We start from the raw sequence: 26,203 nt of genomic DNA, 5'->3' as shown, positions 1-26,203 counted from the left end.
ACAGCTTGAATGTGTATGTTTTTGGCACAGAACTACCTTACCATCTCCTGGTGGGAAACTGAGGGCTTCATTTGGCTAGAATCATGAAATTATGAGTAACTGAATGTATTGGTGTAACTGCTGTAACAAAAGATCTCAAGCTATAGTAACTATAAAAACAAATTTATTTCTTTGGGTGCCTCTGATCTATGCAGTCACTCGGGGACTCAGGTTCCTTTCAATTTCTTGCCCCTCCCCTCCCCTTAGATCTGGCTGAAGCTAAATTATGGGCACATCAATGTTCTTCCAGCTCATGGGAAAAGGAAGACAATATGAAGGAACCCCACCCAGTACCAACTTTGGCACAAGTCACTTCTGTTCACAGTCCATTGGTGAGAACTCCATGCATGGCCACACCTAGCTGCAAGGGAGGCTAGGAGTGTACCCAGCTACAGTTCTGTTATAGCAGCAGGACAGATTTGGGGAGGTGGCTGCCACTCTGGATTTTATGTTTTCCCTTGTTCCCTCATCCATCCATACATTCCTTATAGGGCCAGGCCCTTCTCTGTAGGGGTCTTTCAACCTCAGCTCTTCCTGGCTGGGTTCCTCAGGCAAGTGGCTCAGCCTCTCTGAGCCTCACAGTGTCTTCAGCTGTCAAATCGGCACCCCTCTCCTGGCTTGGGGTCGGTTCAGGCCAATACCTGGGGTCTGGGGACCCAGAAAGCCCAGCTCCTCAGGTGTGGGCAGGAAGTGTTTCTCATACCCAAAATCAAGCCGGGAAGAGGCCTGGGGGGGCTCTATAACTGGTAGTGGCTCCATTTCTTCCACTTCCAGGGTGGGCAAGTCCCCAGGGGGTGGGGCCTGGGGCACCTCCTGGGAAGAAAGGAGGCTGAGATTATGGCCCCATTCTCCCTCAACATTCCTATCCACTCCCCACTGTCCCAGTATCCTCCAACCCCCTCGAGGTTTCCAACAAGCCAGTCTTTTCACTCACCTCAATGTGACGCTGGCTGGAACTGCTGTTGGCAGGATCAGGGACCTTCTCCCAGACCCAACGGGGCAGTACCTTGTGCCGCAGGTGAAGGCACCTGGCAAGCAGGTAAGAATCAGGGAAGGGAATCTAAGTGGCCAGATACCCATACCCAGGTTGCAGGGTCCAGGAATGTCACGGACCTCTGGGGTGTCCCCTCACAATGGAAACTCGGCTATTGCCCAGCTGCCCTTCCAATTGGACAGAGACCCACATGTCTGACTGCCTCACCTTCCAAAGGTGGCTAGGCTTACGCCACAGCCCGTCAAGAGCAAGCCCCACAGGAGAAGGACACCTGGCAGAATTTTCAACTTCAGGGTGTTATCTAGGGGAAAGAGGCAGAACAGTTAGACACCAGGAGAGGGGAAGGATCAGGTAAGGCTCATTGATGTGCCAGGCATGGGTGAGGGAAGCAAGTAAATGGGTAGGGCTTATGAAAATAGGGGTTATGGGTGGGGAAAATCTTGGAATGGGAGTGGGGCTTGTGAACAGAGCAGTAATTGATGAAAGGTCAAGGTCAGGGGTGGGTGAAATGGTCAGAGACACACATTGCCTGATAAACCATAGTAGTATTTAGCAGAATCAAAATGCATCATCAATAACCACCCTCCTAAATCAAAAGGTTGCCCAGTCACTGGAACCCAGAGAATCACTGCATATCTCCTTCAAATGAGGCAGGCCCCCTACTAAGGCAGTGCCACCCCAGCCCCTACCTGGTAGATGAAGCCGAAGGCTGGGGCCAGGTGGGCCCTGTCCTGCAATGGTAGACGCCATCATCCACAGCTCACAGGGACCCCAGGGAAGGTTGGGCAGAGTGATGTTCTGGGTGCTGCCACTCACTGAAGGACAAATACAGAAAGCTTGGGGAGGCAGTCAAGTCCTATTTCAGGACCTTTCTGTCTGAGGCACTCTCCCCCAATATCCACATGGCTCCCTCCTTCGGGTCTATGCACAAAAGGTCTTCTCTCACCCCATGACATATAAAACTACACCTCCTTCACAGCCCGTCTTCCCTGCTTCATTCTCTATAAAGCATTTATCACAATCTGGCACACTACTTCGATATTATTTACTTTGTCTATGCCTGTGTGTCCTCCATTAGAAAGCTGTATTCTCAGCATTAAAAAATTATATAGCCTGACCAGGCGGTGGCGCAGTGGATAGAGCATCGGGCTGGGATGCGGAAGATCCAGGTTCAAGACCCCGTGGTTGTCAGCTTCAGCGCGGGCTCATCTGGTTTGAGCAGAGCTCACTAGCTTGGACCCAAGGTCGCTGGCTCAAGAAAGGGGTTACTCAGTCTGCTGTAGCCCCACGGTCAAGGCACATATGAGAAAGCAATCAATGAACAACTAAGGTGTCGCAACGAAAAACTAATGATTGATGCTTCTCATCTCTCTCCGTTCCTGTCTATCTGTCCCTATCTATCCCTCTCTGTCTCTGTTAAAAAAAAAAAAAGATATAGCCTGACCAGGCAGTGGCACAGTGGATAGAGCATGGGACTGGGACGTGGAGGACCCAGGTTCGAAACCCCAAGGTCGCCAGCTTGAGCGTGGGCTCACCAGCTTGAGCATGGGGTCGCTGGCTTGAATGTGGGATCAGACATGACACCATATGGTCACTTAAGCCCAAAGGTTGCTGGCTTGAAGCCCAAGGGGTCATTCGCTCTGCTGTAGCCCCCTGGTCAAGGTACATATGAGAATGCAATCAATTAACAACTAAGGTGCCACTACGAAGAATTGATGCTTCTTATCTCTCTCCCTTCCTGCCTGTCCCTATCTGTCCCTCTCTCTGACTCTCTCTGTTTCTGTCAAAAAAAAAAAAAAAGATATAGATTTAAATAAACAAAAGAATAAATGAGTATCATATCCCTTATCTGCACAGAACCCAGTGGAGGGAGACTCCTTAGAGACCCAGGGTAGACATTTGGACCTTCCAGAGTTATTTTTGTCTACTTTTTTGCTGAATTGAACTTTTTTTTTTTCTTTTTCATTTTGTATTTTTCTGAAGTTGGAAACGGGGAGGCAGACAGACTCCCGCATGCACCCCACCGGGATCCACCCTACACACCCACCAGGGGGCGATGCTCTACCCATCTGAGGCATTGCTCTGTTGCACCCGGAGCCATTCTAGTGCCTGAGGCAGAGGCCATGGAGCCATCCTCAGCATCCAAACCAACTTTGCTCCAATGAAGTCTTGGCTGTGGGAGGTGAAGAGAGAGACAGAAAGGAAGGAGAAGGGGAGGGGTGGAGAAGCAGATGGGCGCTTCTCTTGTGTGCCCTGGCTGGAAATTGAACCCAGGACTCCTGCATGCTAGGCCGACGCTCTACCACTGAACCAACCGGCCAGGGCTGATCTTTTTTGTTTTTAAACCAAAAAAAAGGAAGTAGCTTTTTGGTTTATTATAGGATTATAGGAGACATGAACAGGAATCAAGATGTATTGCCAAAGAAAGATGTCCAAGCTAACTCATCAGGTGAAAAAAAGAAAGTTGCAAAATATCACAGTCATAAGGTTCAGGGGCCAAACTATAACCTATAACATGGTCCTCTTTTAATAATAACAATATACATCTATATTTAACAATATGTATCTATATTTAATAATAGCCCTGGCCGGTTGGCTGAGTGGTAGAGCGTTGGCCTGGCGTGCAGGAGTCCTGGGTTCGATTCCCGGCCAGGGCACACAGGAGAAGCGCCCATCTGCTTCTCTGCCCCTCCCCCTCTCCTTCCTCCCTGTCTCTCTCTTCCCCTCCTGCAGCCAAGGCTCCATTGGAGCCAAGTTGGCCCGGGTGCTGAGCATGGCTCCATGGCCTCTGCCTTAGGTACTAGAATGGCTCTGGTTGCAACAGAGCAATGCCCCAGATGGGCAGAGCATCGCCCCTTGGTGGGCGTGCCAGGTGGATCCCGGTCGGGTGCATGCGGGAGTCTGTCTGACTGCCTCCCCGTTTCCAACTTCAGAAAAATACAAAAAAAATTTTTTAAATAAAAAATAATAATAAATGCCATTTTTAACCTAATGATATATATATATATATATATATATCATTATATATATATATGTTTGCAAGATAGAATCATGGCAAAGCAAGTATGTTAAAAAGTAGACTTTATCAATTAGGGACAAATGTGAAATACTGACACCAAAGACCAGGAAAAAAGTGGCAGGGAGTAAAACTGAAACAAGATTGGCAAAATATAGGTAATTGCTGAAGCTGGGTGGTGGGCACAAGAGGGTTTGTTATATTCTCCCTATTCTTTTCTTTTTTTCTTTTTCTTTCTTTTTTTTTTTTTTTTTTGAGAGAAAGAGAGAGACAGAGACAAAGAGATAGGTAGGGAGAGAGATGAGAAGCATCAACTCATAGTGTGGCACCTTAGTTGTTCATTGATTGTTTCTCATATGTGCCTTGACCCGGGGGCTCCAGCTGAGCCAGTGACCCCTTGCTCAAGCCAGTGACCATGTGATCATGTCTATGATCCCACACTCAAGCTGGTGACCCTGCGCTCAAGCTGGTGACCTGTGCTCAAGAAAAGTGAACCTGCGCTTAAGCTGATTTCAGGGTTTCAAACCTGGGACCTCAGAGTCCCAGGTTGACACTCCATCCACTGCACCACCACTGGTCAGGCTATATTCTCCCTACTGTTGTATGTGCTTGAAATTTTCTATAATAAAAAGCTTACGGCCCTGGCAGGTTGGCTCAGTAGTAGAATGTCAGTCTGGCGTGTGGAAGTCCCAGGTTTGACTCCTGGCCAGGGCACACAGGAGTAGTGCTCATCTGCTTCTCCACTCTTCCCCCTCCTTTCACTCTGTCTCTCTCTACCTCTCCCGCAGTCAAGGCTCCATTGGAGCAAAGTTGGCCTGGGTGCTGATGATGGCTCCATGGGCTCTGCTGCAGGCGCTAGAATGGCTCTAGTTGCAACAGAGCAACGCCCCAGATGGGCAGAGCATCGCCCCCTGGTGGGCATGCTGGGTGGATTCGGTCAGGCGCATGCAGGAGTCTGTCTGACTGCCTCCCCGCTTCTAACTTCGAGAAAATACAAAAAAAAAAAAAAAAAAAAGTTTAAAATCTTCAAAAAAGCCAGCTATCTATATTAACATACACATGGAAAAATCTGGAAGCTGTGTTATCAGTATCAGTGAAATAATGAATATATATATATATATATACTGCTCACAAAAATTAGGGGATATTTAAATATCCCCTATTTATATATTTAATTTTTCCATTTATTTGAGAGAGAGAAAGAGAGGGAGGGGGAAACAGACAGAGAAGCATCAATTCATTGTTTCACTTAGTTGTGTATTCACTGAGTGTTTTTCAACGTGCCCTGACTGGGAGTGGGGGTCAAATCCATGACCTCTGGCGCACCAGGTCAATGCTTTATCCACTGAGCAACCCAGTCAAGGCAAAATGCTTATATTCTTTTTTTTTTCTTTCTGAAGTTGGAAACAGGGAGATCAGACAGACTCCCGCATGCACCTGACAGGGATCTACCCGGCATGCCCACCAAGGGGCGATGCTCTGTCCATCTGGGGCATAGCTCTGTTGCAACCAGAGCCATTCTAGCACCTGAGGCAGAGGCCACAGAGCCATCCTCAGCGCCTGGGCCAACTTTGCTCCAATAGAGCCTTGGCTGTGGGAGGGTAAGAGAGAGACAGAGAGGGAGAGGGGGAGGGATGGAGAAGTAGATGGGTGCTTATCCTGTGTGCCCTGGCCAGGAATCAAACCCGGGACTCCTGCACACCAGGCCAACGCTCTACCACTGAGCAAACCGGCCAGCACCTGATCTTCTTGATGATATGTGTCAGCTTTTATTGTTACAAAATCTTGTTAGCACAGATAATTTTTGTAATTAGAAATAAAAGGGGTAATAAAGATATTTTGAAAAAGGAATTTGTAGCCTGACCAGGCGGTGGCGCAATGGATAGAGCGTCGGATTGGGATGCAGAGGGCCCAGGTTCGAGACCCCGAGGTCGCCAGCTTGAGCACGGGCTCATCTGGTTTGAGCAAGAGCTCACCAGCTTGAACCCAAGGTCGCTGGCTCCAGCAAGGGGTTAATCGGTCTGCTGGAGGCCCATGGTCAAGGCACATATGAGAAAGCAATCAATGAACAACTAAGGTGTTGCAACGTGCAATGAAAAACTAATGATTGATGCTTCTCATCTCTCTCCGTTCCTGTCTGTCTGTCCCTGTCTATCCCTCTCTCTGACTCACTCTCTGTCTCTGTAATAAATAAATAAAATTTTTTTAAAAATTAATAAATAAATAAAAAAAAGGAATTTGTGCCCAGAGTAAAAGTTTAGCCAATACCCAAAGATATGAAAAAGAAATAAAAATCATAATTTATCCTACAATCCTGTTGACATTGAGGGAAATTTATTTTCATATTTATACCTCTGCTTTGCTCAGTGCTGGTTTTATTTTACAAAAATGGATCTATCCTACAGAGTTTTGAATCCTTTTATCTTTTTCACTTAATAAAATATGACAGGCATCTTTCAATGTCAATAGATAGGAGTCTTCTTTTTTTTTTTTATTACAGAAACTGATAGAGAGTCAGAGAGAGGGATAGATAGGGACAGACAGGAATGGAGAGAGATGAGAAGCATCAATCATCAGTTTTTCCTTGCGACACCTTAGTTGTTCATTGATTGCTTTCTCATATGTGCCTTGACTGCGGGCCTTCAGCAGACTGAGTAACCCCTTGCTCAAGCCAGCGATCTTGGGTCCAAGCTGGTGAGCTTTGCTCAAACCAGATGAGCCCGCACTCAAGCTGCCAACCTCGGAGTCTCGAACCTGGGTCCTCAGCATCCCAGTCCGACGTTCTATCCACTGCGCCACTGCCTGAGTCTTCGTTCTTTTTTTTTTTTTTCATTTTTCTGAAGCTGGAAACAGGGAGAGACAGTCAGACAGACTCCCGCATGCGCCCAACTGGGATCCACCCGGCACGCCCACCAGGGGCGACGCTCTGCCCACCAGGGGGCGATGCTCTGCCCATCCTGGGCGTCGCCATGTTGCGACCAGAGCCACTCTAGCGCCTGGGGCAGAGGCCACAGAGCCATCCCCAGCGCCCGGGCCATCTTTGCTCCAATGGAGCCTTGGCTGCGGGAGGGGAAGAGAGAGACAGAGAGGAAAGCACAGCGGAGGGGTGGAGAAGCAAATGGGTGCTTCTCCTGTGTGCCCTGGCCAGGAATTGAACCCAGGTCCTCCGCACGCTAGGCCGACGCTCTACCGCTGAGCCAACCGGCCAGGGCTGAGTCTTCGTTCTTGATAGGCAAATGACAGTCCATTACATTGAGAGCCACCAGCATTACTGTCCACTAGGGAACTGATGACAGCATGTGTTCTCCCAGGGGCTGAGGGGGGACCAAACAGGCCCATCTGAGTGAGGACAAGGGGTAAGGAAGACTGATGGGCAGGTCTTGTGGGGCTGGGAGCAGGAGGCAGAAAAGCTCACCATTCATGCAGACAGGAGGCTTGGTTCCACTCTGTGCACACAACGTATAGTGGGTGAGATAGCCCCGAAGTTGGCGCCTTGGGACCTCTCCCCACACTATGGTGGGGGTCCCTGGGGAGGCATCCTGAAGTCGCCAAAGCACCGGCCCCGCTGAAGGTGCTGGGGAGAAAGCCAGTGGGTCAAGGTCTGCCCAGGTTCCAGGACCCTCCATCTTCCAGCCCCATCACTTACCTAGTTCCTCTCTGAACTTCCAGACTGAAGGGGCAGGGCTCAAACCTCCAGGAGAGACTGCTGTCACTGTGATTCGGTAAGGGACCCCTCGTTGGAAATTCCCTGGGTGGGGAGAAACAAAGACCAGTTTGAGTTGGCTCCTCCCATACTCATTTCCTACGTAATGGAAGCCTTCATTTGGGTCTCCAGAAGGACTTGCTGAGATCCAGATATGAGTATAAGTCACTTTCTGTGAAGTAACCCCAGAAGGCCAGTGGGTAAGTGAAACAGCGACGGAAAAGCAGCCCAACATGGGCAACAGAAGTTTATTGGTGACCTCTGGGAGGCAGCAGAGAGCACGCGCCTGGGACCCTTCCCGTTCGAGGGTGCTGGGGTATTTATCCACTAGCCCTTCTTTGTCATGGGTCAGGGTTGCACCTGAAGCTGCTTAACTCCTACCCAGGTAGGCAAAATGCTTCAGGAACCAGAAACATGCTTCAGGCCAGGAAATACGCATGGGAGATGGTCAAACACCGGGCTACTATGGGGATCCTGACATTTATAACGGGTAGGTTCCTGATGTTTCTCCTTAAAACTGCTGCCGCATGGCTTTCCCCAACTGGGAATTTTCCAGAATTGCGGCTCTTCTTCTTTTGTCCATGTATACTTATGGCCCTCAGGACTCCGTCCTACATTTTTCACTAAACACCATCTCATGCTTTCCTAAGTTCTTAACCTCAAAGAAGAACTCTCCAGGGTCAAGCCCTAGCCCAAAATTAATAGCTGAGCTCAAGACCTGAGCATTGACAGTGGCCTGGACAATTCCACTTGGATAAGCCTCTCAGATGCAAACATATCAAATGGGTCCCCAAAATTCTGCTCCATGACCCCCCAATCAGAACCTGTCTGCTTCTCTCATTTCCTCAGTTGCCACCTGTTCCAGCCCTCATCTCCTCCGGCCTGGACCAGTACAGTTCCTTCTCTTAGCTTCCAAACCACACCACCCTGCCACCTCCACAACCCAGTCTGTTCCTCCCCTCGCCCCCAGCAGCCAGAAGGCACCTGTGTGCACCTAACTCAGGGTACCTCCCTGCTCTGTTCAAAATCCTCTGTGGCTCCCACCTCACTCAGAAAAAAAGGCAAAGTCCTCCCTGTGCCAATAAGGCCCTGCACACTCTGCCCCATTATCTCCCTGGCCTCACATCCTCCCATTCTCCTCCTCACTCATTCCACTCCTGCCATACCGGCTTCCTTACTGACTCTAACACGTCAGATACATTCCTGCCTTGGGCCTTTGAACTGTCTGTTCCCTCTCGCTTTTCCCTCAGACAACCTCATAGCTCCCTTTATCACCTCCTTTAGGCCTTTACTCAAATGCCACTTTCCCAGAGAGGCCTTTCCTATCCTTTCTTTCTAAAATAGCAACTTTTCCTCCTTCCCCTTACAAGGATTTATTTGCCCTAATTACATTATAGATATTTGTTTTTGTTTCATTGGCTGATGTCTCCACAAGAATGTTGGCTCCATGAGGCTGGGGATGCCGCTGAGAGGAAGAGTGGAGTGACAACTGAGGGTTTGGCTTCAGGAGCCTGACTCTGTCACTTAAACTCTGGTTCTAACACCTATTTGCTGTGAGGCCTCCGGCAAGTTGTTTAACTACCCTGGGCCTTTCTTGACATATGTAAGTTGAGCATAGCAGCAACAGAAACCTATTTTATAAGAAAGTTTGAATGATTTAATGCTTTGGTAAATGCCAATAGACATCAGCTGCCATCACTGTGTACCAGTGTCTAGAACAGAGCCTGGCACAGTATGTGGTCAATGAATTAATGATACTTTCATCATAACATTTTTCTGGCCTGACCAGGCAGTGGCGCAGTGGATAGAGCGTCAGACTGGGATGCGGAGGACCCAGGTTTGAGACCCTGAGGTCACCAGCTTGAACGCCGGCTCATCTGATTTGAGCAAAGCTCACCAGCTTGGACCCAAGGTTGCTGGCTCAAGCAAGGGGTTACTCGGTCTGCTGAAGGCCCGCAGTCAAGGCACATATGAGAAAGCAATCAATGAACAACTAAGGTGTTGCAATGAAAAACTGATGATTGATGCTTCTCATCTCTCTCCATTCCTGTCTGTCTGTCCCTATCTATCCCTCTCTCTGACTCTCTCTCTGTCTCTGTAAAAAACAAACAAACACACACAAAAAAACCACTTTTCCGCATACCCACGCATCAGCCTGTTCTCCAACAGCTGGAATAGGAGTCTAGGTGTATGGGGGGGGGGTCTCACCTGGCAACAGAGCACTGAGGTTCCCAGGGGGAAGCTGGACCCAGCTGAGGTTCTCCAGGGGCTCCCCATCTTGAACCCAGTCCACAACATGCTCCTGCAGCTCCCTGGACCCCTGTTGCCAAGTGACCCGTAGCTCTGTGCTCCCAGCAATACTGCTGATCACCACACTATGAGGGGCAGAGCCTGAACCTAGAGGGTGGGGGAAGAGAAATCTCAGCTGCCCACTCAGAAGGCCCTCTCTTGAGCACTTCCAGGGCACTGAGTGGAGGACGTTCACAGCCTCTTACCCAAGCAGACTAAAGAAAGGTTGGTGAGAGGCTCCCAGCTTGTGGCGTTGACAGCAGACACTGCAACCCACTCCGTCTGAGTTGGGAGGAAGAAGCTGCAGCAGGAAGTTTCCCGGGAGATCAGCTCCTGACCTTTAACCTGGAACCAGACTCTATAGCTCACCTGCACACAGTGCCCCGGAGCCTGAGGGATAAGGGAAAAAAGGGGTTAATATCTCCCATTTAACAGACACCTACTATGTGTCTCAGCGAGGTCACCTGACAAACCAGTCAGTGAAATATTAATATTTTTGTTGGTTCCACTTTACAGATGAGGAAACTGAATCTCAGAGGGGCTCAATGGCAGAGGTGGGGTTAGAATACAGTGCCACAGTCAGGGCTAGGGTGAGGTGAGTGAGGCACCTACCTTGCGTGCAAAATTTAAGGAGGAGGATATAAAAAATCCAGTAATCAAGATGAGTTATATTTTAATCAATCAAAATTAATGCAGCCCTGGCTGGTTGGCTCAGTGGTAGAGCATCGGCCTGCCGGGCAGGAGTCCCGGGTTCGATTCCCGGCCAGGGCACACAGGAGAGGTGCCCATCTGCTTCTCCTCCCCCCCTCCTCCCTCTCTGTCTCTCTCTTCCCTTCCCACAGCTGAGGCTCCATTGGAGCAAAGTTGGCCCCGGCGCTGAGGATGGCTCTGTGGCCTCTGCCTCAGGTGGTAGAATGGCTCTGATTGCGGCAGAGCGACGCCCCCAAGATGGGCAGAGCATCGCCCCCTGGTGGGCATGCCGGGCAGGAGTCTGTCTGCCTCCCCGTTTCCAACTTCAGAAAAAAAAATTAATGCAAAAAAACCCCCACACTCATAACGAACAAAATAACAAGATTTTAAGTAAAAACAGGATCTGACCCTGCATAAGTAAAACTCTGCTTCACTCGCCTCATCCTACTCTGTGTCCTGTGCAGCTTGTAAGGATTTCAGAATCCCCGCTCTTGTAGAGAGGAGTGGTTATATATAGTAAAGAGGATGGTGCCCTCCAGGGGGATTTGGGGAAATCTGTGGGAATTCTTGGTTGCCTCAATGATCAATGATTGATATTTGATGGGCAAGAGTCAGAGATGCCACACTGTCCTAGAAACAAAAAAACTGCCCGTGTCCCTTATGACTTTTAAATGTCATCTCCACTGGAAACTTTTGTAGATGAAAAACCTGTCTAATCATTTTAATTGTTCCTAGAACCAAACATTCAGGGTTCTGGTTTTAATATTTACTGAAATTTTAAATATTCAGAACATATGGGGTTTTTATTATCAATTCCCGGCATGATCTATGTTTTGATCAGAGAATTTCTTTTTGACATATTTTTTCAGATGACGTCAGAGTAATGGCGGGGTAGAAAGCGATACCGATAAATCTCCCCCAAAACTCAACAAGATCTTCAACCAGAAACAGAAAAACCTATACTTGGAGCTTCCAGATGCTTCGCAATACACCCAAACGTATGATTGAGTGAAAAATTGGCTAAATATATAACCAAACCCCAAAGGAAATAGGGAGTAAGAAATGCTCCGCCTTCCTCACTAACCTAAACAGGGCGGCTTTCTCTGGTAACTGTGAATATAGAAACTGAGGCGGGCAAAGGGGGTGAATAGATCCAGGCCGCCGCGGCACAAACGGCTGAACCAGGCTGTGGCACGGAGATCCAAGCCGAGGAAAATCTGATCCTGTGGCAACCAGGGCAATACAAGCTAACACTCGCGCCAAACCCAAAGAAAGAAAGACAAGCGGAGCGGCCATTTTACCCGGTCTCCTGGTCGGTGCGCAGTTAGTGGGCGAGAATTTCTTCCTAGGCCCAGAGAGTGGGTGCCCGTGTTGCCCACGGAGAGGCAGGGTCAGAGACCTTTCTGTGGGCCGAGGGCAGAGTCTCTGGGCAGCCCCAGTGCCCTGGGAAAGCCACACACGGAGTGAGTGAGAACTAATTCCAACGGTGGAGATTTTCCGTGCTGGAGGGTGTTTCACTCAGAGGGAAACGCGGCCGGCCTCATATCCTGGTTTGCGCGCGCAGATAAGGAGTGAGCGATTCCTCCGAGTGCCTCGGCAGTGCGCGCCCGTGTTATCGCAGAGAGGGGCAGAGTCAGGGGCCTTTGTGTGGGCCAAAGCGGAATCTCGAGCCGCCCCAGCGCCTTGCAAAAGCCGCGCACGGGGACGGAGCGAGACTCAATTCCAACGCTGCAACTTTTCCCTGCGGTTGGGGGTTTCACTCAGAGCGTGAGACTGCTGGCCGGATATCCTGGTCGCAGACAGTGAGTGAGAGTTTCCTCCAAGCGCCCCGGAAGTGGGCGCCCGCTTGTGTTACCGGACAGAGTGGCAGAGCCAGAGGTCTTTGAGTGGGCAGAAAGCCTGCCTGATTATGCTAGCAGCTCTGACTGACTGAGCCTTACCCAGAGCCCTGTGCTGAGTGGAAATAGAGTGGGGAGTTGCCAGCTCTTTGAGCCTCTTACTATCCAGGCAGAGGCAGCAGCAACCCCATAGCTGGATTATCAGGCTACTAATTGAGGAAGGAAAGACTAGGAGAAAGGCTCCAGGAACACGGACTCTCTCACTGTCGGAGCCTATAAATGCTAATGAGCTTCGACTGCCAACGAGACTAAAGCACAATACATGACATTGCCATAGAGACTTACCAACTGCAAACCTCTACCTGAGCGTGCCAAAGGGGCAGAACCTGGGGTACAGAGTCACCGACCAGGAAGAGGGAGAGAAAAGAAAAAGCAAGAAGATAACCTCTCAAAATCAAGAATAATCTGCAGACTTTATAACCTATCCCATTTTATTATATTTGTTCATTTGTTTCTCTTATCTTCATTCTTGATACTTTTTTTTCCTCCTCCAATTTGGCCGATTAACTCTCTACCGGTCTTACTCTCTCCTCTCCTTGAACTACACTACCCATAAGTGTTACATCTCCCATTATCTTTTCTCTTCTCTTCCTTTCTCTCTATGAGGGTTGCACTCCAAAACCCTTAACTCTCTCTCTCTCCTCTCCTTTCTTTTTTCTTCTTTTAGTGGTTCCCTCTTTTTTTTTCTCTCTCTCTTTCTTTTCTCCCTCTATATTAGTTTCTTCCTTTCTCCTTTACATCTCCTCTCATTCAAACCTCAATAACAAACAAATTATCTTATCTGGGACTCAAACTTATGTTTGTGGCATTTTGGGGGTTTTTTACTTCACCTTTTTAACTCACTAGCAGTGCTCCCATCCCTGGCTCTCCATATTATCTAGTTCTTGTTCCACTAAATACAATAGTAATTTTTTAATTTGTCCCCCCATTTTTCCGTTTTCCTCTTATTCCTCTCATCATAACTATTAGACAACCAACACCTAAAAGCAAATCATTTTATTCTTGACCCAAATTTTTTCCGTATTTGCTTTTTGTGGGTCCATACGCTCTTTTTTTTTCTTTTTTTTTTTTTTTGCCCCTTTATTACTTTTCCCCAATTCAGGCCCTCCATCACAGGCATTGTTTGTTATAATTCACAGTCCACCACAAGATTTTCTCAAAAAAGAGGGGAGAGGAGAGGAGAGGAAAAAAGGAGGGGGGGAATAATTTCCTTTTTTAAAAAATTTTTATTTTATTTTATTTTTCTTTATTTCATTATTAATTTTTTTTTTAAAAAACCAACTCTATTTGATTTTTTATTATTTTTATTATTTTTTAACTTTTTATTTTTTATTAAATCTCATTAATACTATCAACAAAACCACCCTCAGATGCCATTAAGGAAGAGAAAATCGAATATCATGGATACAAAAGAAAGAGAGGTAACACAGCTAGATGAGGAAAAATCTATGGAGAAAAAATTTAATATATTGGAAACCTTGGAGCTAAATGACAGAGAATTCAAGATAGAAATCCTAAAAATCCTCCGAGATATACAAGAAAACACAGAAAGGCAATTTAGGGAGCTCAGAAAACAACTCAATGAACACAAAGAATATATGTCCAAGGAAATTGAAACTATAAAAACAAATCAAACAGAGATGAAAAACTCAATTCACGAGCTGAAAAACGAAGTAACAAGCTTAGCTAATAGAACAGGTCAGATAGAAGAGAGGATTAGTGAAATAGAAGACAAGCAACTTGAGGCACAACAGAGAGAAGAAGAAAGAGACTCAAAAATTTTAAAAAATGAGATAGTCCTACAAGAATTATCTGACTCCATCAAAAAGAATAACATAAGAATAATAGGTATATCAGAGGGAGAAGAGAGAGAAAATGGAATGGAGAACATACTCAAACAAATAATAGATGAGAACTTCCCAAGCCTGTGGAAAGAACTAAAGCCTCAAGTTCAAGAAGCAAACAGAACTCCAAGTTTTCTTAACCCCAACAAACCTACTCCAAGGCATATCATAATGAAATTGACACAAACCAACAGCAAAGAAAAAATTCTCAAGGCAGCCAGGGAAAAGAAGAATACAACATATAAAGGAAGGTCCACTAGATTATCATCAGATTTCTCAGCAGAAACTCTACAAGCTAGAAGAGAGTGGACCCCAATATTTAAAGTCCTGAAAGAGAGGAACTTTCAGCCATGAATACTATACCCATCAAAGCTATCCTTCAAATACGAAGGAGAAATAAAAACATTCACAGATACAGAAAAGATGAGGGAATTTATCATCAGAAAACCCCCACTCCAGGAATTACTAAAGGGGGTTCTCCAATCAGATACAAAGAACAAAAAAAAAACAGAGCCACAAGTAAAAGCTCCAAGAAGAACACAATAAAACCAAATTTAAACTGTGACAACAACAAAAAGAAAGAGGGGGAGAAGATGGAGATTAACAGTAGCAAAGGACGATGGAGTGCAAAAGTACTCACAAAATAGTTCGCTACAATGAACAGGGTAGGGACCCTTTTCATTACTCAAAGGTAACCACCATTGAAAAAACCACCACAGAAGCACATGAGATAAAAAAGATAGCAACAGAGGAAAGATGTATGGAATACAACCAAATAAAAACAAAAGATAGAAAAACGAAAGAGAAGGATCAAACAAGACACAAAACTAACAGAAAGCAAGATATAAAATGGCAAGAGGGAACTCACAAGTATCAATAATTACACTAAATGTAAACGGATTAAACTCACCAATAAAAAGGCACAGAGTAGCAGAATGGATTAAAAAAGAAAATCCAACTGTATGCTGCCTACAGGAAACTCATCTAAGTAACAAGGATAAAAGACATATTTTTTCTTTTTTTAAAATTCAAATATCATTCTGTAAATTCATGTTCCAAAAACATTCAAATAGGCCCTGGCCGGTTGGCTCAGCGGTAGAGCGTCAACCTAGCGTGCAGAGGACCCAGGTTCGATTCCCGGCCAGGGCACACAGGAGAAGCGCCCATTTGCTTCTCCACCCCTCCGCCGCGCTTTCCTCTCTGTCTCTCTCTTCCCCTCCTGCAACCAAGGCTCCATTGGAGCAAAGATGGCCCGGGCGCTGGGGATGGCTCTGTGGCCTCTGCCTCAGGCGCTAGAGTGGCTCTGGTCGCAACATGGAGACACCCAGGATGGGCAGAGCATCGCCCCATGGTGGGCGTGCCGGGTGTATCCCGGTCGGGCGCATGCGGGAGTCTGTCTGACTGTCTCTCCCTGTTTCCAGCTTCAGAAAAAATTAAAAAGAAAAAACAAAAAAAAACATTCAAATAATAAACCAAAAAGAAACAGATGTGAAAGACTGGTCTTCAAACATTGTAGTCAGTGACACCAGGCTTGCCTATGATCTCATCGGTGTGAAACCACATCCACACCTCAATGGGACCAAACCATTCAGCAGAGCTTCCTTTACTTTGAGCTGTTTGAAGCTACCAGTTTAAGCACTACTGACTATTTTTTTTCAAGCTCTGAATAACAATAAGTATCTCAGCAGGGGCTGGAAGAATCAGCTCAACCTTGGAATAGTGCTCAAATATGGCCAATCAGGCTTTAAGTAAGTCACAGCAGTGTTCACCAGTCAGGGTCCTTCTGCACGAGATTATGGACAAATTGGGCCATGGATCTAGGATGGAAGTTGATCAGAGAATTGTTTAGCGTGCCTTGCATCACCTCACTCCTTTTTAGTCCCTGGAAATTGTCTCTATAGCATGACATGTGGTTGATTTTGGTAAATGTCCCGTTTATATATAGAAAGAATGCAAGTTCTGAGCTTTGGTTGTTGTTGTTTTTATTATGTGGGAGACAAGGAGGCAGAAAGACAGACTGCCGCTAGCACCCCAATGGGAATCCACCTGGCAAGCCTTCTATGAGGCGATGCTCTGCCCATCTGGGACTTGCTACACTGCTCAGCAACCAAGCTATTTTAGTGCCTGAGGTGAGACCATGGAGCCATCCTCAGCACCTGGAGCCAACTTTGCTTGAGCCATTTGAACCACGACTTCAGGAGAAGAGAGAGAGAGAGAGAGAGAGAGAGAGAGAGAGAAAGCAGATGGTTGCTTCTCCTGTGTGCCCTGACCAGGAATCAAATCCAGGACTTCCACATACCATACTGACACTCTATGGCTAAGCCAACCGGCCAGGGCTATTGTTGTTGTTGTTTGTTTTTTTTCTTTTCTGAAGGTGGAAACGGGGAGAGACAGTCAGACAGACTCTCGCATGCGCCCGACCGGGATCCACCCGGCACACCCACCAGGGGCGAAGCTCTGCCCACCAGGGGGCGATGCTCTGCCCCTCCGGGGCGTCGCTCTGCCGCGACCAGAGCCACTCTAGCGCCTGGGGCAGAGGCCAAGGAGCCATCCCCAGCGCCCGGGCCATCTTTGCTCCAATGGAGCCTTGGCTGTGGGAGGGGAAGAGAGAGACAGAGAGGAAGGAGGGGGGGTGGAGAAGCAAATGGGCGCTTCTCCTATGTGCCCTGGCCGGGAATCGAACCCGGGTCCCCCGCACGCCAGGCCGACGCTCTACCGCTGAGCCAACCAGCCAGGGCCTGTTGTTGTTTTAAAGTGAGAGAGGGGAGATAGACTCCCACATGTGCCCCAACCAGGATCCACCCAGCAACCCTAGCCTGGGGCCGATGCTCAAATCAATCGAGCTATCCTCAGCACCAGGGGCCAATGCATAAACCAACTGAACCACTGGCTGCAATAGAGGAAGAGAGCAAGAAGGGGGAGAGGAGGAGAAAAGAAACAGATGATCGCTTCTCATGTGTGCCTAATGATTACATCTACACGCCAGGCTGACCTTGTATCCACTGAGCCAACCGGCCAGGGCCACTGTTCTGGGGTTTTTATGTGAGTTCATTAGATTGTTTGTTAATCACATGTTCATATATTCTAGATATTGACTTATTTTCCATCTGTTTGTTATGAAATTACTAGGAGTGGTGTGTTAAAATCTTCCACAAAGGTTGTGAATTCATACATTTCTCCAATAGTTCTGTTAACTTTTAGTTTATGTACTTTAAAGTCAAGTTATAAAGTATATATGGATTTAGTATTCTTATGTCATCCTGGTGAACTAAATTTTTTGCCATTACATAGAACTTTATTTCCCCTTTATTTTCTACTGAATGTTACAAGTAGAACACTATATTATATATATATATATTTTAACATGTGTATACATGATTATATCTAGATATTATTTCAGCATAGTAAAGGGGCATTACAAAGTAGTGTTATACAAGCCACTGAGGCTGTGAATTTCTGTTTGAAAGACAGTGATCTCAGCTCTGCCACTTACTAGTTATGTGGTTTAGGGCAATCTTTCTGTCTCTCATTTTTCTCATCTTTAAGTTAGTTAATATAAATAAGAGTGTAGACTAGGGCCTGGTAGATATTAAAAGCTCTGTAAGTGTTATGTAATGGTTAAAATTAATGGTATTAGATCATGTAGCTTAAGAAGATATGGGCCCTGTTATTTTGTTCCTGGTCATATTTACTGTAAGCCAGGGCCTAATAACGCCTAGAACAAGGTAAGTACTCAACAGATTTAGATCAATGAGGATTGCTGTCTGTCATCTCATGATGCCCTTTTGATTTTAGTGTCCAAGCCCTTAGCACACTTTTGTGGAGCTAGGCCTAGTCTTGCTTCCAAAACTTTGTACCTGCTGACTCCCCTGTCTAGAACACATGCATCTATGTTTATATCTTAGCTCCGTGCTCTCAGATGGTAGAGGCGTGCTCTGGGCCCAGCCCTGTGCCAGGACCTTTCTGAGCATTCCCTTCCTTTAAGTCTTGAAGCAATCTCAAGAGGACAGTACAGTAACCTCTGTTTTGTTTACATCATTGTTATTTGGCGGTTTCCTGATATGTGCAGAGAAATATAACTGGTCCCCACAACTCACTTTCCACAGAAGCAGGGATTTTTGTCCATCTCGTGTCCCACAGACGTCCCCTGATATCCATACATCTTTTGGAGCTGACAAGGATGAGGAAAGAGCACAAATGAAAGGAGCATGACTGGACAGGCTTCCAGGAAGGGGGACAGAGGTACAGGGATAAGCCAGAAGATCCTTACCAGAGGGCAGTGTCTGGAAGGACAGAATGGGGCTCCACTCGCCCCATAGATGCTCTTCTTGCTCCATTCGGCAGCGGCCAGACACCTCATAGCCAGTGGCTAGCTCTAGGTCCTGGATCTCAACAGGGGTCAGGGGTATAGAGTTCAGTTCTGGTTCCAGCTGGGGAGAGACAGTAGAGAGCAATGAGGCTGAGAGCTGAGTTGACAGTACTTGGATCTTATGTCATCAGGGTGGCCAACTATCCTGCTTTGCCTGGGAAAGAGGGTTCCCAACAGAGGTGGATTTAACGGCGGGCGCACTGGGTGCACGCCCTGGGCCCCGACTTCTGAAAGGCCCTGCAAAACCCCAACTTGACACTTTTTTTCTAATGACACCAAGTTTGGTTTCATATGTGCAATTTTTTTTTTTTTTTTTTTACAGAGGCAGAGATAGACAGGGACAGACAGACAGGAACAGAGAGAGATGAGAAGCATCAATCATCAGTTTCTCGTTGTGCGTTGCGACTTATTAGTTGTTCATTGATTGCTTTCTCACATGTGCCTTGACCGTGGGCCTTCAGCAGACCGAGTAACCCCCTGCTGGAGCCAGCGACTGTGGGTCCAAGCTGGTGAGCTCTTTGCTCAAGCCAGATGAGCCCGCGCTCAAGCTGGCGACCTCGGGGTCTCGAACCTGGGTCCTTTCGTATCCCAGTCCGACGCTCTATCCACTGCGCCACCACCTGGTCAGGCTCATATGTGCAATTTTAACATTAATAGTACACAATATTTTTATTTATTTAAAAATATGGTTAACATGTATTTTTATTTTTCCTGTCTCTCTTTTTTAAGGGACCTAATATTTTCTTCTGCGCCCAGGGCCTCAACCGACCTTAATCCACCTCTGATTCCCAAGACATTGGATTTTCAGTTTTAAAATTGGGCCCTATATGCCAGATATGGCAGTAGGCGGTAAGTTCTATTATTATTCTCATTTTAAAGGTAGGGAAAACTGAGGTCCAGAAAGAGGAAATGACTTGCTGAAGGTCACAAGGTGAGTACTGGAGCTAGGATTCATACCCAGGCAGTCAGATTCCAAAGTCTGCATCTCAGCATTGCTCTGAATTGCACGAATAATCACAATGACAACCCTGTTCAGCATTATGGTGTTTTGTATCAAAAGCTGTGGCTGATACAGTTGATTACTCCCAATATCCATTCTCCCCTTCTTCCTTTGGAAATATAACCTCTGAGTATCAGTTGGGGATATGGCTATGAACAATAGACTACATTTCCCAGCTTCCTTTGCAGTGAGCTAAGACCATGTGACTATGTTCTGGCCAATGAAATATGAACGGAAATAGTAAATAAAGCTTCTGGGGCGTGCTCCAATAATGAATGGGCAGGTCCTCCAACTCCTTCTGGGGTACCTGCTGCCCTGGGGTTGTCTTCCACTTTCTTGTTGTGTGAGCTTGGGAAAGTTGTTTAATCTCTCTAATGTTCAGCTTAAAATCATCTGTTATGGCTCTGGCTGGCTGACTCAGTGGTACAGTGTCAGCCTGGCATGTGGATGTCCCGGGTTCGATTCCTGGTCAAGGCATATAGGAAAGGTAATCATCTGCTTCTCCATCCCTCTCTCTCCCCTTTTCTCTCTCTTTCTTCCTCTCCCACAGCCATGGCTCAATTAGTTTGAACACATTGGCCCTGGGCGCTAAGAATGGTTCCATGGAGCCTCTGCCTCAGGTGCTAAAAATAGCTGAGTTGCTAGCATGGCCCCAGATGGGCAGAGCATCAGTCCCAGATGGAGGTTGCAAGATGCATCCAATCAGGGTGCATGCAGGAGTCTGTTAATCTGCCTCCCCATTTCTCACTCAAGGGAAAAAAAATCATCTGTATGTAGGGAGGCTAGGGGGACTTATCAAGATAATCCATGCTGATTGCTTAGCCTAGAACCTGATGGGCAGGTGTCAGAAATGTCAGCTGCTTTTTTAAAAAAAGTTTTATTTACTGATTTTAGAGAGAGCAAATAGAGGGAAAGAGAGAAAGGCAGGGGGGAGGCACGGGAAGCATCAACTTGTAGTAGTTGCTTCTCATAAGTGCCTTGACCAGGCAAGCCCAGGGCTTTGAACCAACAACCTCAGTGTTCCAGGTTGATGGTTTATTCACTGCACCACCACAGGTCAGGCTGCTTTTATTACTTCTTTTTGAGTGTTTGCTGAGAACCAGGCCCTGCCCCTCATTTGTAATATGATGCTAAGTACTGTTATTCTTATTTTAGGAACATAAGCTATTAGAGTACTTTTTTTATTTATAAAAATATTACAACAAATTTATTGTTTCTTAAAAATTCCAAGTGGAATTTGGATTGGGAATGCATGGAATATAGAGATTTGGGGGGGAGTGATTTTTTAGTTGAAGACTATACATATACAGGTCTTTTTTTGCATGACATAGAGAGAGATACAGAGAAAGGGACAGACAGACAGGAAGGGAGAGAGATGAAAAGCATCAATTCTTCGTTACAGCACCTTAGTTGTTCATTGATTGCTTTCTCATATGTGCCTTGACTGGGGGGCTACAGCAGAGCGAGTGACCCCTTGCTCAAGCCGGCAACCTTGGGCTTCAAGCCAATGACCTTTGGGCTCAAGCCAGCAACCATGTGGTCATGTCTAAGATCCCATGCTCAAGCCAATGACCCCATGCTCAAGCTGGTGAGCCCACGCTCAAGCTGGCAACCTCAGGGTTTTGAACCCGGGTCCTCTATGTCCCAGTCCAATGCTATCACCTCACCACCGCCTGGTCAGGCATGTACAGGTCTTTTGTGTGGGATGCAGACAGACTCCAGGGGCAGGTGAGATATGTGCTCTGGACTTGATCTCTGATTTGGGGATGATGCCCTGAATAGGGTGGAGTGAAAGCACCTTTGACACTCACCAGGGTCCAGGCCATCTGCTGGCATCTTCGGTAGTAGAACTGGCAGACCAGGACCTTATGGGGTGGCCATGTAGGTGGGGACCACTGGACAATGGCCTCCTGAGGGTCATCCTCTGAAAAGTCCACATCAGGGTCCAGTTGAGGGGCTTGTGGCTTCACTGAGGAGAAGAGGCCAGGATGCATTGAGCTGGGGCCTCAAGGACGCCCCCCCCAAATAGCACCTCCCTCCTGCCTGTTACTTCGTGTCTCCAGGTTCACGAAGACTGGGGGCCAGAGAGGCTGGCCTTCCTTGGTCCCCCAGACAAGTAGTTCATCAGATGTGGTGAACTGTTCCCGTGAGATGGTCACCCAGCTCTGCCCGGTGGGGACTGCCACAGTCCAGGTTCTGTTGGAATGACTGTGAGGAGAGATACAGGAATTGGGGGGGAGGTGTACATAGGGCTGGACCCAAGCCATAATAATAACTGCTCTGCCTGGTTTTAAATCCCAGCTTTGCTGTTTTAGAGCCATGTGACCTTGAGCAAGCAACTTAATGTCTCTGTTCCTCAGTTTCCTTATCTACAAAATGAGGACAATAAAAGTACCCACTGAAAGGAATGAATAGAGGAGTGAACCAATGTGATAAGAAATGGAATGTGTTTATAACACCATTGGGTGCACAACACATGTTATATGAACATTGGTCATTTTATTTATTGAGCACCTACTATGTATGTGCACATTTATGTCTATGCAACTATTCATTCATCAAATATATGTTGTGCCAGGTCCTGTTGCAGAAGCTGAAGATAGCACTATGACTAAAGCACGATAGGATCCGCTCTCTGGAGCTGGTGTTCCAGTGAAGGAGGCAGATGAGAAACATAAATATATAATTGATGGTGGTATAAGCAATATAAAGAACAATCAAGCCTGACCTGTGGTGGCGCAGTGGGTAAAAGCGTCGACCTGAAATGCTGACGTAGCTGGTTTGAAACCTCAGGCTTCCCTGGTCAAGGCACATATGGGAGTTGGTGCTTCCTGCTCCTCCTTCCCTTCTCTATCTGTCCCTGTCTCCTCTCTCTAAAATGAATAAATAAAATTAAAAAAAAAAAAAGAACAATCAAGCAGGATGAAGAGGATACAGTATAATGATGTGGTGAGGAGCAACAGTGCTAATTTAGGGAGGGTGGTCAGGAAAGATCTCTGAGATGAGGAGACATTTGAATAAAGGCCTGAAGGACATGAGGGTAGAGCCATGAAGTACCTGGGGAAGAGCATTTTAAGAAAAGAGAACAGCCAGTGCAAAGACCTGGGGGTCAACTGCCTGGTGTATTTGAGGAAGAGCAAGGAGGAGGCCTGTGTGGCTGCAGAGGAGTTGAGAGTAGGAGAGTGGGACGAGGTGAGAGCAGGGAGGTGACAAGCAGATTGTACAGGTCCTGGTGGGCCACAGGGAGAACTGGCTTTTACCCTGAGTGAGGTAGGAGCCCTGAAAGGCTATGACCAGAGGAGGAACATGCCCTGACTCAGATGTTCACAGGTGCCCTCTGGATGTCATGGCAGAGAAGAGACTGTGGAGTTGAGGGTGGAAATCTGAGCCCAGGGAGGAGCTGAGTGCACCAAGTAGGCCAGCAATGATGGGAGCTGAGTCAGCGTGAGTGCTGAAGAAGTGGGGAATGCCGGATTCTGGATAACATTGAAAGTGGGGCCAAAAAGGTTTACCGATGGATTAGATGCGGGTGAAAGAGCGAGGAGCTGAGGAAGTTCCCAAGGATTGGATTTCAAAGGCTCAAAACAAGGCCTTCATAAAAACAACAAAAACACAAGTGTTGGTGAAGATGTGGAGAAATTGAGCCCTCATACATTGCTGGTGGGAACGTAAAAGGTTGCAACTGCTGTTGAAAAATTTGGTGGTTCCTTGAAAAGTTAAATACAGAATTACCATATGACCCAGCAATTCCACTCCTAGGCACATACCAAGAAAATTAAACCCAGGGGCTCAATAACTTGTACACACATATTCATACTAGCACTAGTCACAATCACCAAAGGGTGGAAACAATGCAAATGTCCATCAAAAGAGGGATGGATGAACAAAATGTGCTCCATCCATACAATGGAATATTACTCGGCTATTAGGAAAGAGGAATGAAAAAAAAAAAAAAAGAAAGAGGAATGAAGTTCTGATATGTGCTAAATGTTGTTTACCTTTGTAAACATTATCCTCAGAGAAAGAAGACAGACGCAAAAGACACATTGTATATGATTCCATTGATAAGAAATGTCCAGAACAGGCAAATCCACAGAGACAAAAAGCAGACTGGTTGCCAGGGGCTGAAGGAAGGAGAATGGGGAGTGATTGCTAATGAGGGTGGGACTTCCTTCTGGGGTGCTGGAAAAATTTTGGAACTAGAGAGATGGTGGTTGCACAGTATTGTGAACATACTAAAGCCACTGAATTGTTCACATTAAAATGGTGAATTTTGTTATGTGAGTTTCACTTCACTAAGAAAAGGGGGGCCTGACCAGGCGGTTGCTCAGTGGATAGAGTGTCGGACTGGGATGTGGAAGATGCAGGTTCGAGACCCCGAGGTCGCCAGCTTGAGCGCGGGCTCATCTGGGTTGAGCAAGGCTCACCAGTTTGGACCCAAGGTCGCTGGCTTGAGCAAGGGGTTACTCGGTCTGCTGAAGGCCCACAGTCAAGGCACATATGAGAAAGCAATCAATGAACAGCTAAGGTGTCACAACGAAAAACTAATGATTGATGCTTCTCATCTCTCTCCGTTCCTGTCTGTCCCTATCTATCCCTCTCTCTGATTCTCTGTCTCTGTAAGAAAAAAGAAAAGGGGGGAGAACCTTCTCTGACTCCCCCCAGCCCCTACCAATTAAAACTAGGCCTCCTTTCTGGAGATAAATGCTGATGTTGGTGGCACAGTAGTGTGAATGTACCTAACGACGCGGACCTGTACACTTTAAAATGGTTGAGAAAAAAAAATGGTAAATTTTATGTGTATTTTGCCACCACCAAAAAAAAAAAAAAGCTTTAGCCCTGGAGGGGTAGTTCAGTTGGTTAGAGCATCATCCTGATATGCCAACGTTGTAGTTTCAATCTTGGTCAGGGCACATACAAGGATCAACGAATGAATGCAGAAATAAGTGGAATAACAAATCAATGTTTCTCTCATTATCCCTTCTCTCTCTCTCTCTAAAATCAATAAATTTGTTTTTTCAAAAGCCAGCCTCCAACCCCTGCTTCCACTTTTCAATGCCGCTTTTACTCTTCCCTTACTCAGCCAAATTTGAAATGACTTTGAGTTTCCAGGTGTGATTCATCAGGAAGGAATGGCAGTCGCCCCTCCAACTGTGGGCCCCAGGAAGGACTAGGCTTTCTGTTTATCCCTCCCATTACCGCATCTCCAATACCAGATGGAATGATCTTTTCATATGCTCAGAGTGGTTAAGCTACTTGCCTAGGACCACACAGGAATAAAAACAGCTTATAATTATTAAGCATTTGCTCTTTGCCAGATGTCTCACTCATTGGATCCTCAGAATCGTCCCTATTAAGCAGGTTTCATTTATTATCATCATTTGACAGAGGAGCAAAGGCGTCTCAGAGAGGGGAATTGACTGGTCCAGGGTCGTGAAGAAGCAAGGAAATGAGAAGGGAATTTGGAATTATTAAAGGGCTTGGGGGGGGGGGGACGACTCCTGAGTCCTCTCAACCAGAAAAGATGGGGACCTTTGGAGGGTGGCTTGTTTCCCCAAGCCACCCCACTGTACTCACTACTTCTGACTCTGGAGGTGCAGCGTGGAGGGGGCTCCTAGGTCCCCAACAGGCTCCCACGAACAGTTCAGGTCGCCTAATGGTCCAACAGCATAGCACTGCAGGGGCCCGGGTTTGCCTGGAAAGGAGGTGGGAGCGTAGGAGGGAAGGGGCTCAATTCTCCCAGCTGCCTGCACAGCCCAGAACCTGAACTTTGCCTAACTTCTGAAAATCGTGGAGCGTGGTGGGGTCCCTAACGGAAGTAAGGAGCAGAAAGGGGGGCGCTGGGCACCTCTACCCAGGCTTCGGGCATAACTCCTCCCCTCCCTCTGTTAGCCACATCCTGTTACCTCCCCAAGAGCCCCACACCCTCCGCTAGGCTGTGCCTTCCACCCCCTACCTCCCATTCCCCACTCTTTTCTTTGCCCTGTCCCTGTCTAGGGAGGAGCAGAGGGGCGTCTGGACCTCTGTCACTCGTTCTGCGAACTTGAGGTGCGCCCTGGAGGACTTGCGCTTTAAGCGTGAGCGCGCGGCAGAGCGCCGGACACAAGCTCGCTCCAGAACTCACCCTGGGGACTTGTCGGGTGGAACAGCAGCAATAGCAGAGGCAGCAGCGCGAGCTTTGGCTTTGGCAGCAGCCGGCAGGAGGCAGCCCCGGCTCCCGTCATGGCGCCCCCCGCGCGCCCCAGACCCCCTGGGCCCTGCTGGGCCCCCGCGGACGCACAGCGCGCGTTACTCTCCCGACCCAGCGCTGGAGAGGCGACGGGAAGCCAGGCCACCCCTCCCAGCTGCCTCCGCACCTTGC

General features: G+C 47.3%; 1 protein-coding gene, 1 non-coding gene and 1 pseudogene across 4 annotated transcripts; 1 reads left to right on the top strand and 2 right to left on the bottom strand.

The window, feature by feature from the left end:
- Nucleotides 1-170: 170 nt before the first annotated feature.
- On the bottom strand, nucleotides 171-26,203 carry IL27RA (interleukin 27 receptor subunit alpha). Of its 3 annotated transcripts, none has more exons than XM_066272036.1 (14): nucleotides 25,967-26,203; nucleotides 25,420-25,537; nucleotides 21,893-22,050; nucleotides 21,654-21,811; nucleotides 18,744-18,903; nucleotides 18,571-18,644; nucleotides 10,248-10,431; nucleotides 9,961-10,149; nucleotides 7,696-7,797; nucleotides 7,465-7,623; nucleotides 1,723-1,848; nucleotides 1,241-1,334; nucleotides 974-1,067; nucleotides 171-852 (listed from the first exon to the last, which is right to left on the bottom strand). In XM_066272036.1, the coding sequence occupies exons 1-14, from the start codon at nucleotides 26,064-26,066 to the stop codon at nucleotides 634-636; spliced, it is 1,935 nt and encodes a 644-aa protein (XP_066128133.1). In that variant the 5' UTR covers nucleotides 26,067-26,203; the 3' UTR covers nucleotides 171-633. The 3 variants fall into 3 exon arrangements, with proteins under 3 accessions (XP_066128133.1, XP_066128134.1, XP_066128135.1); XM_066272037.1 differs by having other exon boundaries at nucleotides 21,654-21,766; XM_066272038.1 differs by lacking the exons at nucleotides 21,893-22,050; nucleotides 25,967-26,203 and having other exon boundaries at nucleotides 25,420-25,509.
- Nucleotides 10,737-10,812, top strand: TRNAG-GCC (transfer RNA glycine (anticodon GCC)). Its single transcript has one exon. It is a non-coding gene; the product is annotated as a tRNA-Gly (tRNA).
- LOC136320156 (ATP synthase subunit g, mitochondrial pseudogene) lies at nucleotides 15,977-16,286 on the bottom strand (annotated as a pseudogene).

Source organism: Saccopteryx bilineata, chromosome 1, assembly GCF_036850765.1.
Source record: "Saccopteryx bilineata isolate mSacBil1 chromosome 1, mSacBil1_pri_phased_curated, whole genome shotgun sequence".
NCBI lineage: Eukaryota > Metazoa > Chordata > Mammalia > Chiroptera > Emballonuridae > Saccopteryx > Saccopteryx bilineata.
The sequence above is the reverse complement of the archived record's forward strand: the minus strand, read 5'-3'. Positions and strand labels throughout refer to the sequence as shown.